The sequence below is a fragment of the Octopus sinensis genome, linkage group LG5 (assembly GCF_006345805.1).
Source record: "Octopus sinensis linkage group LG5, ASM634580v1, whole genome shotgun sequence".
In the NCBI taxonomy this organism is placed as follows: Eukaryota; Metazoa; Mollusca; class Cephalopoda; order Octopoda; family Octopodidae; genus Octopus; species Octopus sinensis.
Genome location: NC_043001.1, coordinates 19,727,584 through 19,746,641, shown reverse-complemented (window position 1 = coordinate 19,746,641; position 19,058 = coordinate 19,727,584). Strand labels below are relative to the sequence as shown.

Here is a 19,058-nt window from a genome sequence, read left to right as displayed (position 1 = left end):
CCATGAAAGTCCTCCACAAACAGTAGACCTGTTCCTGCTCTCCGTATCATACTTTAACCTCTCGACACCTTGCTTAAAACAACTACCCTATCTCCTACCTTCCTACTCAGTCAACTGGGGACTCCAGTCTTACAAGTTGACCTCATTGGTGCCGGTGCCATGTCCATCTTTTGTGCTGGTATGGTTTTGACTGTTCAACAAAATCTGACAAGCTAGAGGACAGAAATAAGATCTGACAAGGTAGACGACAGCATCACGCTCTGACTGATTGATACATACATGTACGTATATATTTAAGCATAATACATAGGGTAATAATAAATTATTATTACCAGTGGCCTAGCACAAAAAACGAATTAGTCATTAGACTATATATTATTCATATAGAAATACAATAAGAGGCTTCCAAATAGGAAAGCGTTGTGCTAGAAAGAGCAGTAGAAATCTCAAAAACCACAAAAAAAAAGGATAAATTCTCGAAAGGAATGAAAATTAAAAACGTTTTGAGAATTTATCCTTTTTTTGTGGTTTTTGAGATTTCTACTGTTCTTTCTAGCACAACGCTTTCTTATTTGGAAGCCTCTTATTGTACGTATATATTGATATGTGTGTATGTATATCATCATCATTTAACATCAATCTTCCATGCTGGCATGGTTTGGATGGTTTGACAAAATCTAATGAGCTCTGAGCTCCAATGTCTGCTTTGGCATGATTTCTACAGCTGGATGCTCTTCCTAATGCCGATCACTTCACAGAGTATACTGGAAGTTTTTTTTTTTTTCATGGCAGCAGCACTACACTAACTCACAAGACAAAAACCTCCCTCAATTGTATGGAGAAGTAGTAGAGAGGCAGGTGGCTTTGTAGTAGGTACTGTGAAGCTAAAATACAACACAGGGATAGGAACAGGTGATTTGCCATAGAGGAGATACATGGCTACCTTCATAATATAAGGGCAGGTGGGAACAGCTGGAAAGAGAGATAAAGATAGTGGTGACAAGGGGTCTGGGGATACACCCAAGATACAAAATAAGTAGAAGAGAGAATATGGACAGAGGATCAGGAAGGGTAGGAGGATAAGTTTGCAACAGTGTGAGAGGTGAGTGACAAATGTTTAAAGATAGGGATAGAGATAAATATAGTGAATAGTAAACAAGATATAGAAGATACAGAAAGACTAGAGAGATCCAATACAATGAATTACTGATAGATGAGAAATAAGATGTGTGGAGTGGGTAGGGTAAATGACAAGTGTGGGAAGAGAGTAGGGGGAGGAGAGAGAGATTTACAGTGATAGAGATGGAGATCAAAGGTACAATGGGGTGGATATAGTGAGTGGTGAACAAAGTTGGAAGAGAGGGCAGTCGATAGCAGTAAGAACGAGGTATGGCAGAATAAGATGTAGCTCGGGAACGGGAGAGCTAATTGGTGACACAGAAGTGAGAGATCAGTGGAAAAATAAAGTGGAAAGATACTGAGACTGAGGGTTGGCTATCAAAAGGAAGTGGTTCCAGGGAGAGGGATAACTGGTAGCACAAAAGGGGAATGAAATATATGTAGCTCTGCTCTCATATAATTATAGCAGCTGAGCAGTGTTGTAATTAGAAGTGTGGTAAAGGCAGTGAGCTGGCATAAACGTTAGCACGCCGGGCGAAATTCTTAGTGGTATTTCATCTGCCGCTACGTTCTGAGTTCAAATTCCGCCAAGGTCAACTTTACCTTTCATCCTTTCGGGGTTGATTTAATAAGTACCAGTTACGCACTGGGGTAGATATAATCAACTTAATCTGTTTGTCTGTTTTTGTTTGTCCCCTCTGTGTGTAGCCCCTTGTGGGCAGTAAAAAAAATAAAAGAAGTGTGGTAAAGGGATAAGTGTTAGGAAGATAAGAAAGTTTGACAGGACCAGATTGAGTGCAGGGGGTAGGACCTGATTATGCTTTAAGGATCCCAGTTTTGCCATGAAGGATGGGTCTTCTCAAGCACACTGAATAGTTAATCATCTCAGGCTATTGTCATTTCCTCCATGAAGGTCAAACATCCTGAAGTCAGTCATCACTACTTCATCTCCTTTCTTCCTGGGTCTCCCTCTTACACAGGTTTCATTCACAATTAGCAAACACCACTTCTTTATGCAGCTTCCATCAGCCATATGCATAACATGTCCATACCGGCACAGTCTTCTCTCTTGTATATAGATGTGCTTGTGTGTGTGGTATGTGTGTATACATATATATACACATACACACATGTATATATATATTTTTCCATGGTCAAACTTGTCATTCTGCTTGGTTGGTTTTCTTGCGGCGGCGAGCTGGCAGAAACGTTAGCACACTGGGCGAAATGCTTAGCGGTATTGCGTCTGTCGTTGCGTTCTGAGTTCAAATTCCGCCGAGGTTGACTTTGCCTTTCATCCTTTCGGGGTCGATAAATTAAGTACCAGTTACGCACTGGGGTCGATGTAATCGACTTAATCCGTTTGTCTGTCCTTGTTTGTCCCCTCTATGTTTAGCCCCTTGTGGGCAATAAAGAAACAGATACTCTCATAAGTCATTTTGTTTAGTTGGTTCTCTTAAAGGGAGGATAAGTTCGCTGAAGTTCGGTTATGAAGGACCCACAGCTTAACTTTGAGGGATAGACTTACAGGGCACAGGCAACAAATCTGGGACCCCCACCACTAGGAAAATTCCCCTAAGCAAGCACCTAGATCAATGCCCTGTAGACATAAACCCTAAATACCAAATCTTCCCTCTCTATCAATGCACTGGAAACACTTCAACCCAATTTCGTTCAAATAAGGAAAACATACTGATTAAAAAATATAAACCACAGCTGAATATCCTTTAGAAAGAAGAAAAAGCAGTAAAAAGAAAAGAAAAAAAAAAACAACAACAAAAAATTTTTTCTGCAAACTTTAGTAACAATCTTCCAATCTGAAACTGTAACTCCAAATCACCATACAAACATCAACTGCTGACATCACCCACCTCCAGTCCAATGAAATTCTACAAACACCAGTTGCTGATGTTACCTAATTACAGACCAATCAAATCCGAACTTTAGAGAATACAATGAAATGACCCTTAAGAGAACCAACCAACCGGAACGACTTATGACCATATCAGCAAGGAACCAACCAAGCAGAATGACAAACTTGACCAAGGCAAAAAAAAATGTCACCAGTCAGGTTTTTACACTTTATGTCCTCTCCAGTTTTGTGCAGGCCTGGGCTAGATGAAAGAAAATCCTGGGTAGCCCAATCGTCAGGCTTCCTCTCTTGGCTTTGGTGATGTAGTCCAAAGGAGTGCAGAGCATTATGTTTAGCCCCAGCTTGGTTGCAGGAGCTGCCAGAAGAATGTCGAGTCTTGGGCCCATACCAAGTACTGTCAGCCGGAGCCAGCTGAGCCCAAGACTCATGTCAGACAGGGTCATCACTCCCTGAAGAAAATCACTACCCACTACCTATACATATATATATATATATAATATATATATATATATATCATCATCATCATCATCGTTTAACGTCCGTTTTCCATGCTAGCATGGGTTGGATGGTTCAACTGGGGTCTGGGAAGCCAGAAGGCTACACCAGGCCCAGTCTGATCTGGCAGTGTTTCTACAGCTGGATGCCCTTCCTAACACCAACCACTCCGAGAGTGTAGTTGGTGCTTTTTATGTGTCACCTGCACAGGTGCCAGATGAGGCTGGCAAACGGCCACGATCGGATGGTGCTTTTTACGTACCACCGGCACGGGGGCCAGACGAGGCTGGCAACGGCCACAATCAGATGGTGCTTTTTACGTGCCACCGGCACGGAGGCCAGTCGAGGTGGAGCTGGCAACGGCATATATATATATATATACATATATATACATATACATGACTGTTTCAACGAAGTCATCTTGTCCTTACCTGCGAAACGCGGAGTAGACGAAACAGGGACAACTGAAGAAGGGGAATATTCCTTGTGTTGTATGTCTTGTACTCTGTTTTTTTCGTTGTTTGAAAAAAAGTTTGTTTCCATGTTTTTGTTTTTGTGTTTTCGTTTTCATTGTGTTCAACATTTTTTCAATGTCCTGTACCCATATATGCATGTATATATACATATAGATGTAGGTATGTATATATGCATACATTTATATATTATTTATATTATTATATGATCAAATGCCACGCATCCTTTTCCAAGTTTTATATATATATATATATATATATAATATATATAAATTAGAGAAAAACCACTATTATGTAATTCAAACAATGATAGTCATAAACCAAATCATAAAGAAGAAATAAAATATATTATAAAACATATAACTAGATCACAAAAAGTACAAAAAAATGAATAAACAATATATAATAAGTTATTTATTATTTTGTACTTTTGTGATTTAATTATATGTTTTATAATATGTTTTATTCTTTATTTATGATTTGGTTTATGTCTATCATTGTTTGAATTGCATACTAGTGGTTTTTCTCTAATTTATATATATTATATATCATATTGTGAAATTTGATTTAATACTAAATTGAACTTCTCCCTGTAAGTTTGGAGTTATACTCCCTAATATTATTATTATATACATACATATATATATATACATAGGGCTGGCAACAAAAAGGACATCCAGCTGTAAAAAATCTACCTAAACAAATTTCCTGTGACACATGCAAGCACAGAAAAGTGGACATTAAAACGATGATGATGATGAACTAACATTTTGCCAAAGATTTTAATTTTTTGGCTTATCTTTAGAAATAAAGGAAAAACAGGATTTAAATCAGCACTACATCTCTGGAGTAACATAAATTGGCAGGGTGTGTAGTTTGGAGATCAGGCAGTCTCTCTAGGTCAAGCAGCTACATTCCAACATTGAGAGGACACAACTCTAGTCCTAAAACATATGATTACAATGTCATAGGAAAAAAATGCATGAGGGGTTCTTTAAGCCAAGCCAACCAGCAGGAGACCTGGTGATAAACAAAGAATGAGATGGTTGAGTAATATCCATAGCAGAAGCTGGTTGTGCTTGTGACTCCAGCTGAAAAGTGTAATGAAAGATGTTTCTGATAGAATCATATGGAAGAGGTGTCTGAGGATTATACCTGCATCAACCCTCTCAGGAACAATGGGCAGGGAAAATAGCCTGATAGCTGACTGAAAGTGAAAGTAGTCTGATAGCTGATTGTCATCAGATTTATATCTGAATGTGTACATTGTACCAGACGTCATTCAAACTATGAAATATAATGTAGATGTAAATATTAAAGGATTTTTTCATCTCTAAATATGAGGTTAATAGTCAAAAAATTTATAGTCTTATAAGTATCTTATCTCAAAGATTTGGACATTTCTTCTTCAAGCAACTACAATCAAGATGCATTTCACCACACTGCACCAGGAACCTCTGTCTCCCATTAGGGTGTGGATGTCTCCAAAATATAACATCTGATATGACCTGTTGTTCAGCATGATAGTAGTTACCAGCAAAGCTCACCTTGTGTTGAGCAACAGTAGTAAAGAACAATGGAATGTGTTCATAAATCTTGATGGCAAAAACTTTGCTTCCAACCACATTGTTTTGGGTTCAGTTCTACTGTGTGGAACCTTGGGCAAGTGTATTCCACTACAGTTCCAGACTGACCAAAGCTTTGTGAGTGGGTATGGGAGAGAAAAACTAAAAGAAACCATCATTTCAACATCCGCTTTTCCATGCTTGTAAGAGTTGGACATTGTGTGCATGTTACTGTCCCCTTGCCCAGACACTGCTTAAATAGTTGCAAATGAGTGTCACTATCAAACAAGCTGTGACCTTCATTTCCAATTTTCCATGAAATCATACCTGGTGATGGGGAAATACCACCTTACTTGGAAACAGGTGAGGGTTGGTGACAGGAAGGGCTTCTAGCCATAGAAAATCTTTTTCAACAAATTCTGTCCAATCCATGCAAGCATGGAAGTCATAATACTTAGAGCATTTTGCTACGACTAGCTTTCCATATTTGTGCATTTTGCTACTACTAGCTTTCCATATTTGCGCATTTTGCTACTACTAGCTTTCCATATTTGCGCATTTTGCTACTACTAGCTTTCCATATTTGCGCATTTTGCTATTACTAGCTTTCCATATTTGCGCATTTTGCTACTACTAGCTTTCCGTATTTGCGCATTTTGCTACTACTAGCTTTCCGTATTTGCGCATTTTGCTACTACTAGCTTTCCGTATTTGCACATTTTGCTACTACTAGCTTCCGTATTTGCACATTTTGCTACTACTAGCTTCCATATTTGCGCATTTTGCTACTACTAGCTTTCCATATTTGCGCATTTTGCTACTACTAGCTTTCCATATTTGCGCATTTTGCTACTACTAGCTTTCCGTATTTGCGCATTTTGCTACTACTAGCTTTCCGTATTTGCGCATTTTGCTACTACTAGCTTTCCGTATTTGCGCATTTTGCTACTACTAGCTTTCCGTATTTGCGCATTTTGCTACTACTAGCTTTCCGTATTTGCGCATTTTGCTACTACTAGCTTTCCATATTTGCGCATTTTGCTACTACTAGCTTTCCATATTTGCGCATTTTGCTACTACTAGCTTTCCGTATTTGCGCATTTTGCTACTACTAGCTTTCCGTATTTGCGCATTTTGCTACTACTAGCTTTCCGTATTTGCTACTACTAGCTTTCCGTATTTGCTACTACTAGCTTTCCGTATTTGCGCATTTTGCTACTACTAGCTTTCCGTATTTGCGCATTTTGCTACTACTAGCTTTCCATATTTGCCCATTTTGCTACTTCTAGCTTTCCATATTTGCGCATTTTGCTACTACTAGCTTTCCATATTTGCGCATTTTGCTACTACTAGCTTTCCATATTTGCGCATTTTGCTACTACCAGCTTTCCATATTTGCGCATTTTGCTACTACCAGCTTTCCATATTTGCACATTTTGCTACTACTAGCTTTCCATATTTGCACATTTTGCTACTACGAGCTTTCCATATTAGCACATTTTGCTACTACTAGCTTTCCATATTTGCACATTTTGCTACTACTAGCTTTCCATATTTGCACATTTTGCTACTACTAGCTTTCCATATTAGCACATTTTGCTACTACTAGCTTTCCATATTAGCACATTTTGCTACTACTAGCTTTCCATATTTGAACATTTTGCTACTACCAGCTTTCCATATTTGCACATTTTGCTACTACTAGCTTTCCATATTTGCGCATTTTGCTACTACTAGCTTTCCATATTTGCGCATTTTGCTACTACCAGCTTTCCATATTTGCGCATTTTGCTACTACTAGCTTTCCATATTTGCACATTTTGCTACTACTAGCTTTCCATATTTGCACATTTTGCTACTACTAGCTTTCCATATTTGCTTGTATTTATCTCTTGATCTCATGTGTACCTAACTGTGAAAATAATGGCTAGCATATGAGGTAGCCTTGGTCAGCAACAAACATACCTGTTAACTAGAATTAAAAATTTAAACTGATGACTAAGTGGTGAACGGTCCAGTTGATATGCCGTAATATATATGCTTCAGTACAGTAGTTAAATTGAAATTGGGTAATGATATTAGGGAAAATAATCAATTAACATACCTAAAAGTTGCATCAAGCTGTTGTGCAGCAGTTGCAGCTGCCAGGTACACTGGATGCTGCGAAGATGGTGACCATGCCACATTTGCAGTTCGATCAATCTCTTTTACTTTCATTGTTCCTTTCAAATAAAAAAAAAAGGCAAGGCAGAGTTGATTAAAAATTATTATTTCAATAATTCCTGTTGAAATTAAAATGTTTACCAAACAAAACAAAAACATTGTAATTTAGTAAATAACAATGTATGAAGGCATACAACCTGGTGATAAGGGTTTTGTAATATGATCTTAAGATTATGTTGGGTTCTTGAATGTAACACTTTATTTCACTTTGCTCCAGTCTACTGAACAGTAAACAATTACCAGTAATAGCTGGGAAGTTAACCTTGTAATGGACCAGCATCCCGTCCAGGAGTGAGTATTGTAATCAGTCACTAATATGCCATATAAAGTGTGTTAAGCTCCAGCCTTCTGAGTTCTAGGCCACATGACAGACCCTCCACGCCCGCTAAATAATGTAGAGAGTAAAATAGAGAGAGTTTGGTTAAATTCAGTTCTTTTACTGAGTATTTATGGTAATATTTAAAATACTGAACTGTATGTAACTAATAAAGAAGTAAATATTGGGCTGTCTGGAAAGTTCGTGCTGATTTATAGTAGCTTACCTTTTGACTTATTTTAGAACATGGTTGAGTCCATAAAATAGGATTTGACTACACCTCCATTTAGAGCACAGTTTAAACTATCTTTTCGTGGTAGAACGTTTATGTTTTTATAACCTGTGTTAATTCTGTGACCCTTTAAAATGTAAGATAAGAAAGTTCATTTTCGGCACTTGATGCTTTGGGAACCAGACAAAAGTTGCTGCAGCTCGGCTGGGATGTGTTACCCCACCCTCAATATTCACCAGATATTGCTCCTTCGGATTTCCACTTATTCAGGTCTCTGCAGAATAGTCTTAATGGTAAAAATTTCAATTCCTTGGATGACTTAAAAAGATACTTTGATGAATTGTTTGCCATGAAACCAGCTCAGTTCATATTTGGTTGATTAAAAATGTAATGGCAAGTATTTATTGACCTTTTTCTTTCCTTTAAAAATCGGCACAAACTTTCCGGACAACCCAATAGAAAAGGAAAGCTATAACTAAATCTACAGCAGCTGTAATGAAGGTAGTAGACATTAATGACTTGTGTAGTGATGTAGAGTAGATCTGTATCATGAGAAAGACTCACAGGTGACAACATTCTTGTGAGACAGCTACACAAATCTGTGGAAAAAATTAACATCTTGTATTAGTTGACAAAGTCACATGCTGTAAATTTTGGTGATCGATAAAAAACCATTTTAAGCAGTAACACCTTTAAAAGTTGAGTTGGGAATAGCAATATATTTGATGGGAAGTTAAACTTTTGGATAGGCCTTCCCCAAGCTTTCTGTTTTTGGGTAATAGACAATCTGTCACCAAGTTTAACACCACCACTAGCCTTTGGGTACCTTTAACAGACCATTTGGGCAAGCTCTCTGATCTGAGGAGGTTTCTTCTTACCAATCTGAGCCAGCCCCTGAAATAGTCCATGAGTGCATCCCTTCATCCCAAAGCTTTAAAAACAACAACAACAACAAAATTACCTCTTCATACTATAATTATAGTTAATGCAGATTCCCTGGGAGATGTTAAGGGTAAACAGAGCAGATGTTAAACAAGCCAGGAGCAATAATAGAGCGATCTAAACATATTTACCAGCTATTGGTCCAGAAAGCGATATGATCCAAATTAAAGTATTAATTAGATATATGAACCCTTAAAGGTCAATAATCTCTGAATTACTTTGCATAAAATACAGAAAGGAAGAAGGTTGTAATTTGAAGTATTTTTAGAAGGTAAAATAACAGAACTATTTCATAGCTATAAAAGAACAATATTCTATAGCTGGATATATTTTAGGCTGTCAAAGCACTCAACAGCTTCTCATGGTTGAAATACATACTGGGGTTGGACAAAATAATGGAAACACCAAGCATCATAGCATTATAATTTTGAAATATCTATAAAACTGTCAAAAGCTTGTTTATTTTTGTTTTTTGATTTCTTATTAGGGTTCCTTAATATGTTTTACTAAAATTGCTGTTTCTTTTCAGATATCATCAGAAAAAGGTAATTAAAATTCATTAAAATGACAGATCAATTGGACTTTCAAAGAGGTCAAATTGTTGGTGCTCGCATGGCAGGTGCTAGTGTAATGAAAACAGCCGAAATGTCTGGTGTATCAAGAAGTGCTCTCAAAAGTAATGACAGCATTTGAGAAAGACGGAAAAAACCTCCTCTTTGAAACAAAACTCTGGAAGAAAACCAAAACTTTCAGATAGGGACCACTGGACTTTTATGCAAATCAGTAGAAAGGATCACAAAAGTACAGCTCCCAAAATTACTGCAGAGCTTAATGACCACTCTGAGAACCCAGCTTCCATAAAAACTGTTAGCCGGGAGCTGCAGAAAGCCAGGTTTCACAGGAGGGTTGCAATCAGAAAACCATTACTTTCAAAAACAAACATTGCAAAGGGTTTAGAAAGAAGTAAAATCCTACAGAATTGGTCCCTAGAGAAGTGGAGGAATGTTATTTTCTCGAATGAATCATCCTTTAACTTATCTCCAACCACCAGCCAAGTATACATGTGGAGACAGCCAAAAGAAGCATTTGACTCAGATTGCCTTCTTCCAACTGTTAAACATGGAGGAGGATCTGTAATGAACTGGGGAGCTATATCTTGGAAATCTGCTGGCTCAATGGTTTCCCTTCATGGCAGAATTAATAGTCAGGACTATTTAAACATTTTATCTGATCAAATTCATCCTATGGTTGCAGAACTGTTTCTGGAGGGAAATACAATCTTTCAGGATAATGCACAGCTAAAGTTGTAACTGAATGGCACAAGGAACATTCTAGTGAAGTTGAACATCTTATCTGGCCACCATAGTCCCCAGTTCTCAATATTATTGAACATTTATGGTGCATTTTAGAAAAACAAGTAAGGAGTCGATATCCTCTACCATCATCACTACAAGAACTGGAGACTGTTTTAGCTGAAGAATAGACAAAAATTCCTTTGGAAACAATTCAAACTTTGTACGAATCCATATCTCGTAGAATTCAAGCTGAAATTACTGCCAAAGGCAGTCCTACCAATATTAAAATAAATTTGTTTGAAATTTTAAGGTGTTTCCATTATTTTGTCCAACCCCTGTATATGTAACTTTGAAGAGAAAAGCAACTTTCTTCCATGTGGTTCTAATGAAGTTAGTATTCAGCAAAAGATTACTTTTGGAAAGTATTCATGAGAAGTGTGACAGATTGAAGGGATTTGTCTTTCAAAAAGTAGATTTTGCAGTTTATAGTCTTTACTCCTTCTGTGACTATATATCAAAGTAGACTATCTATATGCTTCATTATAAGTCTTTAGAAGGGGTTTAGCAAAACATCTGTAACTTTATATATTGGTATATTGGATGGAAGCACTCCGTTGGTTACGACGATGAGGGTTCCGGTTGATCCGAATCAACGGAACAGCCTGCTCGTGAAATTAACGTGTAAGTGGCTGAGCACTCCAGACACGTGCACCCTTAACGTAGTTCTCAGGGATATTCAGCGTGACACAGAGAGTGACAATGCTGGCCCCTTGAAATACAGGTACAACAGAAACAGGAAGTAAGAGTGAGAGAAAGTTGTGGTGAAAGAGTACAGCAGGGATCACCACCATCCCCTGCCGGAACCTCGTGGAGCTTTTAGGTGTTTTTGCTCAATAAACACTCACAACGCCTGGTCTGGGAATTGAAACAGCGATCCTACGACCGCGAGTCCGCTGCCCTAACCACTGGGCCATTGCGCCTCCACGTTGGTATATTAAGCTGGTCTTGACTAACTTTATTGCTATATCACCATTCATAGTGTAATGAAATATGAACCCCTAAACATGAACAGCACACAACTGGATCCTTCAAGGTCGCTACAAATACTAGACTTTGATATCATTGAGGATCTTTCTTAGTGAATACACAGCACCTCAAAGACTGACCCCTTCAGTGCAATTAAATACTACAGACTTCAAATATTACTCTCTACACAGGCCCATGATGGTGTGCTGCCCCAGGCTGGAACTGAACTGCTGCTACACACAGACATCTTAGATTGCATCCAAAGAAAGATTAAATTGGGATGATGTCACTCACTCACCTCTGGCCCATGGGTGAGCTGTCTCTTCTCCCTCCCCACGTCTGTCTTTCTACAGCTACTACAGTGGTCACTGCCCTTCAGATCTGGTTAGTTTCCTGTCACCCAAGCACTCTCAACCAGATTGTGTCTCTTCATTCATATTATATCTACAACCCCGAGCCCTGCCCTGGCTACCTACCTACCTCACTCCAGAACATCAACTTTCTGTAATTCACTCTGCACATGTCTTTCCTGCAGCTGCCAACTTATGAATGGTCAAGAGTAATATTAATTGTATCGATCACTCCCGATGCATTAGGTCTACAAGGAGTTTGGATACAACTCCTTCCGTTAAACCAATCCAATAAAAAAGAAAAGGTTCAAACATTATAAGGAACCTCGTTTTTCTAGTCTTAGGAACAATAATTCCCAACGATATAAAAGTGTCACTAAGACATCTATAAACTAAAAACATTCAATAACAAGGCCACATGACGGGGTACTTCCAGTTACGTAAGAGCAAAATAACAAACTTACGAACGATGGAATAGTTATCGTGGCTTATATCATTAACCATTTTATGGATTATAGAAGAAAGGTGATGTTTATCTTGATGGATTCGAGCTCAACACATAAAGGGACGCAACTAAACACCGCAAGACATCTTCGACGCTCTACCGACTTTTCCGCTCTATCGGCATTTCTTAGATCTCTTAGATTCTATCAACATTTAATATTGGTGTGACTGGACTCAGCTGTTGACGACATCCAGCTTCTTTTGTGTGCATGACACATATTTCATAACTGATTATCTTTCATATTTTATTTACGGCAGCTACAGCTACATACACATTTATCAGGTTTGTAAAAAAGATAAGACATTCGACAAATGAATATCTTGTGGTGGTTAGTAATGAAGACACGTAGCAAAGGGAGACAAAGATGAGGCAATTAAATCAGACAATGGTAAGTCTCACAGATCACATTAGAAACGTGTTTAAGTAAAAAATCTTTTGTCGAGGGGGAAGAAATTCAACGAAGCATTAATCTCTGTAATCGTTGCAAAGTAAATTGTAAAAGAAAAAATAAACCAAATTGGTATTTTCTGTTAAATGTCAAATGGTTTGTTAGAATGGTTTATATAGTCCACATCATAAAAGGTTAAATGAGAATTTATGAGGCTTAGGACTTTCTGAAAGGAACTAACGGCTTAAGTAAGGAAATTCCAACTAGATAAATTGACACCTGTTAATATAGTTCGCCAAGAACTTGCCATTAATACAAGTAACCACGTACTCTCTCTCTCTCTCTCTCTCTCTCTCTCTATATATATATATATATATATATATATATAATATATATATATATACCGGGGTAAGCACATAAATGTGAAACTATGTGGAAAAAAAGGTACTCAAATACCAGAGGTAGAATAATATGCTTGATTTAAAAGCAGCAGAAATATAACAAAAGCTGTTACTCAGAGTTTATATATATATATATATATATATATATATATATTTCAAGATACAAATGTTTAATATCGCTCGCTCAATATCATACTCTGGTAGATACTGGAGGGGGGTAGGTTACCCTATGAATTTCAGATTATAATTAGGAAAGGAGATGGTGTGATTTATTAGCTAACATGAAAGAAGCGAATTCAAAGACCCAATCTTCGGCGAGGCGACGACACTATGACTACTACTACTACTAATAATAATTATTATTATTATAATTTAGGCACAAGGCCAGCAATTTCGAGGGTGAATAGAAGTCGATTACATCGACACCAGTGAAGATACAACTGATACTTATTCTATCGATCCCGAAAGGGTGAAAGATAAAGTCGACCTCGGTGGCATTTGAACTCGGAACGTAGAGAGCTAAAACGACCACTACCACTTACAGTAACAACAATCGTGATCATATGCCACGAAAGCAACAGGTAAGAGGGCATTACAAGAATAGTAACAACAAGAATAATAATTAATTGGGTATGCTAAGTAGTGAGATAGAGTAGGTGGTGTCCAATGAATTACTAATTGAATCTGTTCGTACCGAAGAGAATCTTTGATAACCTTTACAGAAGTTGATGATAGAATATGATATAAAAACGGACAGAAAACTAAACTGTAGTATGTGGAATTAAATTGGTTTACAAACTGAAATCTCAAGCGTTAATTCGATACAGCTGATGTAACTTGTGACTATATCTGCAATATCGTATAATGTCATAATGAATACGAACTAGATCCAAAAATATGAAAGGTCTGCATAATGATATGTATACAGAATTAAGTTTCTTGGACACTATTCATAGAGCAAAACTCGAATTAAATCTTAACAAACTGATCGAAAAGGAATTATGGGGGAGGAGAGATCTTTTCCTTAGCTTGTTTCCAAAGGAAATACCAAAAGTTCTTCAGATTTTTTTTTAAGAGTTCAAATCTAAAAGGACAATATTGGAGGAAACCATTTAAAATAATTCCAGAAAAAATGAATAAAATACTAAAGTTAAATAACAGGGGAAAGATGATAAAGACATCTCCACTGATATTTTAGAAGAAATATATATATATATTATATATATATTATATTATAAAGTATTCAAGTTTCGGCTCTCTGTATTTTAAATGCAATGTTTTCAGATTAATTTATATCGGGACCTGTTACAAACTAAGATGAAAGAATCGTGATTTATCGGATAAATACTTATTAAATGAAGATAATAATCTGAAATTGCCGAGTTGTTTATTCAAAACACCCACGCCCATTATAATAATTTTTAATCTATATAACTGATTTGTTACTCAAACTTGAAAGTACAAGTAAGGATTTTGTAATAAATTACACAGAGAATATATTTGGAATACGGTAAAGACGTATGGGTGTATAATAAAGGCAATCATAGGCGAAAGGGTGGAATAAACATCAGAGGATTAAGAGATATTAACGGCCATATTGATAGATCTGCTTTTGACAAGCCGGTTAGATTTTGTTTTCTTTGGCATAAAATCAGTCTTGCAGAAGACAAATACTTACGGTTGTGTTCAACTTATGAACTGTAGAAACTTGATCCTATATTAAATAAGTATAAAAACTGAAATAAGTCCAATGACAAAGGAAGCCAACGTGTAAGTGATAAAATACTGCAATGACGGAAATATAGAACACGTCGTCAATAACCAACGTGGCAACTGAAGTTTAGCGAATCTAGAGAGCTACATGTTAGAAGGGAGACAACTTACGTAATTAATTAAGAAAAAGCACTCCACAGCGTTTATTTTATTTCAATTTATAAAATGAGATAATAGATATCGATGTAATGTTGACGTAGGAGATGTTTTTTTTTAGGAAACATTGGTCATTTTAGCCTAGCTGCAAAATCTAGATACTGTGGTTAAACTACTTGTTTTATTTCTAAGTGGCCAAAAAAAAAAATGAAAAAAAATGTAGAGTGATCCGATTAGCTTTAGCGCTTTTAACTATTTCATCAGAAGTCGGCTGTTCATTTTTCTTACATAAGTATTTAATCGACATCTAATACTAATACTACTGCAAAGAGACTTTCCGCCACGCGTTCGTTCGGCCTGTTAGAGTTAGCAGCCAAATAAACCCAAATTACCCTCTGATGTCTTTAAAAAAACACATACATTTGGTAACGTAGTTTTAGATACTTAACAAAAATGAGTGATCAACTGCTGGAATGCCTTTGACCATAGGTCTGCACAATCACGGCTAAACAACAGAATCTCAACGTGCTCACTCGACCTACTAGAAATGTCAGCCTAATCTCCCTCAAATCACACCATATTCGCTTAAAAGGAAAGGAAACATTGGATAAAATATTTCAAGACATTACGCTAAAGATAAGATGGTTATGGCTGGAATGACTTTGATCGTAGATCTGTTCGATCGGGGTTTATGGGGCTAAACAGCAACTAAAACTGTACAACTGGGCTCACGAAGAGACTCTATGTAATCGTTCAACATTCTAGGACTAACTAAATCTCCTTCATATCACACTATGAATGAATGGATTTTTGTCGGAATTTCCGTTGATGAGTTTTCCGTTGTTTGGTCAGTTGAAGCTATCTACTCGTTGAACGACAGTAAATGTGGCTGGATATTCCACAGATACAGCTTTAACGTTAATACTCATGCCAAGTCAGCGTGACACAGAGATGGACAAAACCGAACCTTAGCTTTACAGGTACTATCCACTCGTCTCCCCAATTCTACGTCTACTCGAGGTTGTAGTGAAAGGCACTTTCTCAGGATGTCACAGAACGTAATCGAATCCGGGACCTTTTGATTGAAAAAGCGAACTTCCTAACCATTTGGTCAAATCATATTGGATCGTGTTTTCGTGAAATTGTGCTTAAAAATCACATTCGATCACGTATCTACTCAAACAGGTTTACTGCTGCCGCTACAATTACCACCACCACATCATCATCACTACCACAGCCACCACCACCACCGTCACCACCACCACTAATACTACTACAAAAGAACTGGCCACTGCAATAAAATTAAAATATATCGTAAAGTCGGTGTATAAGACGACTCTCTAGAATTCCTATTGAAAGTTTAGTTTTTTAACTATATTCGTTGAATAAGACTACCCTATTATATATTTCTTTATTGTCCACAAGGGGCTAAACATAGAGGGAACAAACAAGGACAGACAAAGGGATTAAGTCGATTACATCGACCCCAGTGCGAAACTGGTACTTTATTCATCGACCCCGAAAGGATGAAAGGCAAAGTCGACATTTCATAACGATAGGCTGTATAAGTGCCGGTTCTGGTTCAACGAGTTGAAATTTTGTCCACATGTTTTGACATGTTTCAGTATGCATTAGACCAAATCCAACACACGTAACTTACAATTATAAAAGTATTAAAAGGTTTTTCTTTGTGATAATAACGCCGATATTCCAGTAGTCACATAGCCGTTCGATATATATCTATATATATCATATTCACCATAGGAACACAAATGGGGATTAAAATTTACTACAACTGTTTCGGCAGAATTTTATTGATGTATTCATAGATTTGTAGTGGATACATTAAACCATAAATCCACCATCTTCAGGTAAAATTTTAGGCAGGCATAAACAGGCAAGGTAAAAGGGATCTTTTCGGTTTGAACGGCAGTTTTTTCTAGCGGTGTCATATGAAATTGTCACCCATAATTATGACCCTAGTATCGATCTATTGCATTTCAATCTGTTTTAGGGTTAGGGTTAGGGGTGGAGGGAAGGGTATCTTTTTTTCTTCACAAATGTAAATAAACCCAATCTGTTTCTTAAACGAGAGACATATTCGTACGGCACAGAATGTTTTCACCTCAATAGACGTCATTGATTGGTTGAAATTGCAGAAATTGAAGAAAAAACAACAACAAATATCTTACAAAGTATAGAATTTTCTCAATAAAGCCAACAGAAAAAGATATTTTATAAACACATTCTACCAATATACGAAATTTAAAAGTGTTATGTGGAAATTATTTTTAAAAACTGCCGTTCAAACCGAAAAGATCCGGTAAAAGGGCTCACCCTGCCTGTTTATACCTGTTTAAAATTTCAGCTGGAGATGGTGGATTTATGCTGTGATGTAATCTATGAATACCTCAATAAAATTCTACCCAAACAGCTGTAGTAAATTTTAAATCTCATTTGTGTTCTTTTTATACCTATGCAACACCTGGAACCAACTCTGAGTCGGATCTATGGTTTATATTGGATTTGGTACCTACATATATACATACCCGCGAGCTAGCAAGAGCGTTAGCACGCCGGGCGAAACGCCTAGCGGTATTTCATCCGTCTATACGTTCTGAGTTCAAATTCCGCCGAGGTCGACTTTGCCTTTCATCCTTTCGGGGTCGATCAAATAGTACCAGTTACGCACTGGTGTCGATATAATCGACTTAATCCGTGTGTCTGTCTGTGTCTGTCCTCTCTGTGTTTAGCTCCTTGTGGGTAGTAAAGAAATAGGTATTTCTGAGTTCAAATTCCGCTGAGGTCGACTTTGCCATTCATCCTTTCGGGGTCGATTAAATAAGTACCAGTTACGCACTTAAGCCGTTTGTCTGTCACCTCTGTGTGTAGCCCCTTGTGGGTAGTAAAGAAATTAGTATATTACCAACTCATGATACCTCACTGGGAAATTAGTATATTACCAACGCATGATACCTCACTGGAAATTCAATGTTATGGTACCTACCCAGTCCTGGCATCCTACGTCCTACGTGTTGATGCACCTAGATTCTAATGAATCCTATAAAACACACACACACACGTATGTGCGTGTAGTATTATAACTGTTATGTATCTGAAATGTTGATGTTAAATACACTACAGGTATTTTCAATAATTTGCAAATACTTGCGTTTTGACAAAGCCGTGTGAAAGAGCACCCTGGTGAAACTAAACAGAGCGGACCATGAGATCCGGGCTGATTGTTTACAGTACGTCAGCTGTTGCAAATGACAACTGCTATATGTCACTAATGTGCAATGTTATTTTAAAGTATGTCAGACAGGTTTATAATACATTGTTATTATTATTTTAATATAGCTTGAAGGCGGCGTGTTGGCAGGACCGTCCCGAACCGGACAAAATGCCAAGCGGTATTTCTGGCTTTAAACTCTGAATTCAAATGCCGCCGAGATCGACTTTGTGTTTCATCCTTTTGGGGGTTGATAAAATACGTACCACTCGTGAACTGGAGTCGATGATATTGCCTAAACCCTGTCCCTGAAATTACTGGCTTTGTATCAAAATTTGAAACCATTATTTTAATGTAGTTTTATTCAGATCTATAAGACTTAAATATAAAATGTGTTGCGCTGTTCTCTATTGCGATCGGTGATAATCTTGTCGCGAGGTTGCTTGGTTACTTAACATCGTGGTGGTTGCTTGCTGATGCGTTTTGTATTGTTTGAAGACCATCGTTGCGTGGTCTAGCTGGCTGCGTGCACTACAAATGAAGTAACTCACGAACTTTTGACATATTTATTGATGGACATGATTTACTTTGCTGGCACAGTGTCTTGTTGAAGGCTAACTGTGATACATCGTGAGTTCCGAAGTCGTCTCTTGCTCGAGGTGATCTGCCCACGTGTCTGAGGTCGTCTGCTTGAGTACCAAGGTGGTTTGCCTGTGAGTTAGGCGCCAAACTGTTTAAGTAGGGTTTAAAAAAG

General features: G+C 37.5%; 1 protein-coding gene across 1 annotated transcript in view; it reads right to left on the bottom strand.

The window, feature by feature from the left end:
- LOC115211736 (protein transport protein Sec31A) overlaps positions 1 to 15,045 on the bottom strand; it is a 71,808-nt gene extending 56,763 nt beyond the window's left edge. Inside the window, exons 1-2 of the mRNA XM_029780389.2 lie at positions 14,882 to 15,045; positions 7,630 to 7,747 (exon numbers count right to left, since the gene is read on the bottom strand). Coding sequence (XP_029636249.1) covers positions 7,630 to 7,742 — 113 coding nt within the window. The 5' untranslated portion in view covers positions 7,743 to 7,747; positions 14,882 to 15,045. The remainder of the gene's footprint in view (positions 1 to 7,629; positions 7,748 to 14,881) is intronic.
- Between the last annotated feature and the right edge of the window lie 4,013 nt (positions 15,046 to 19,058).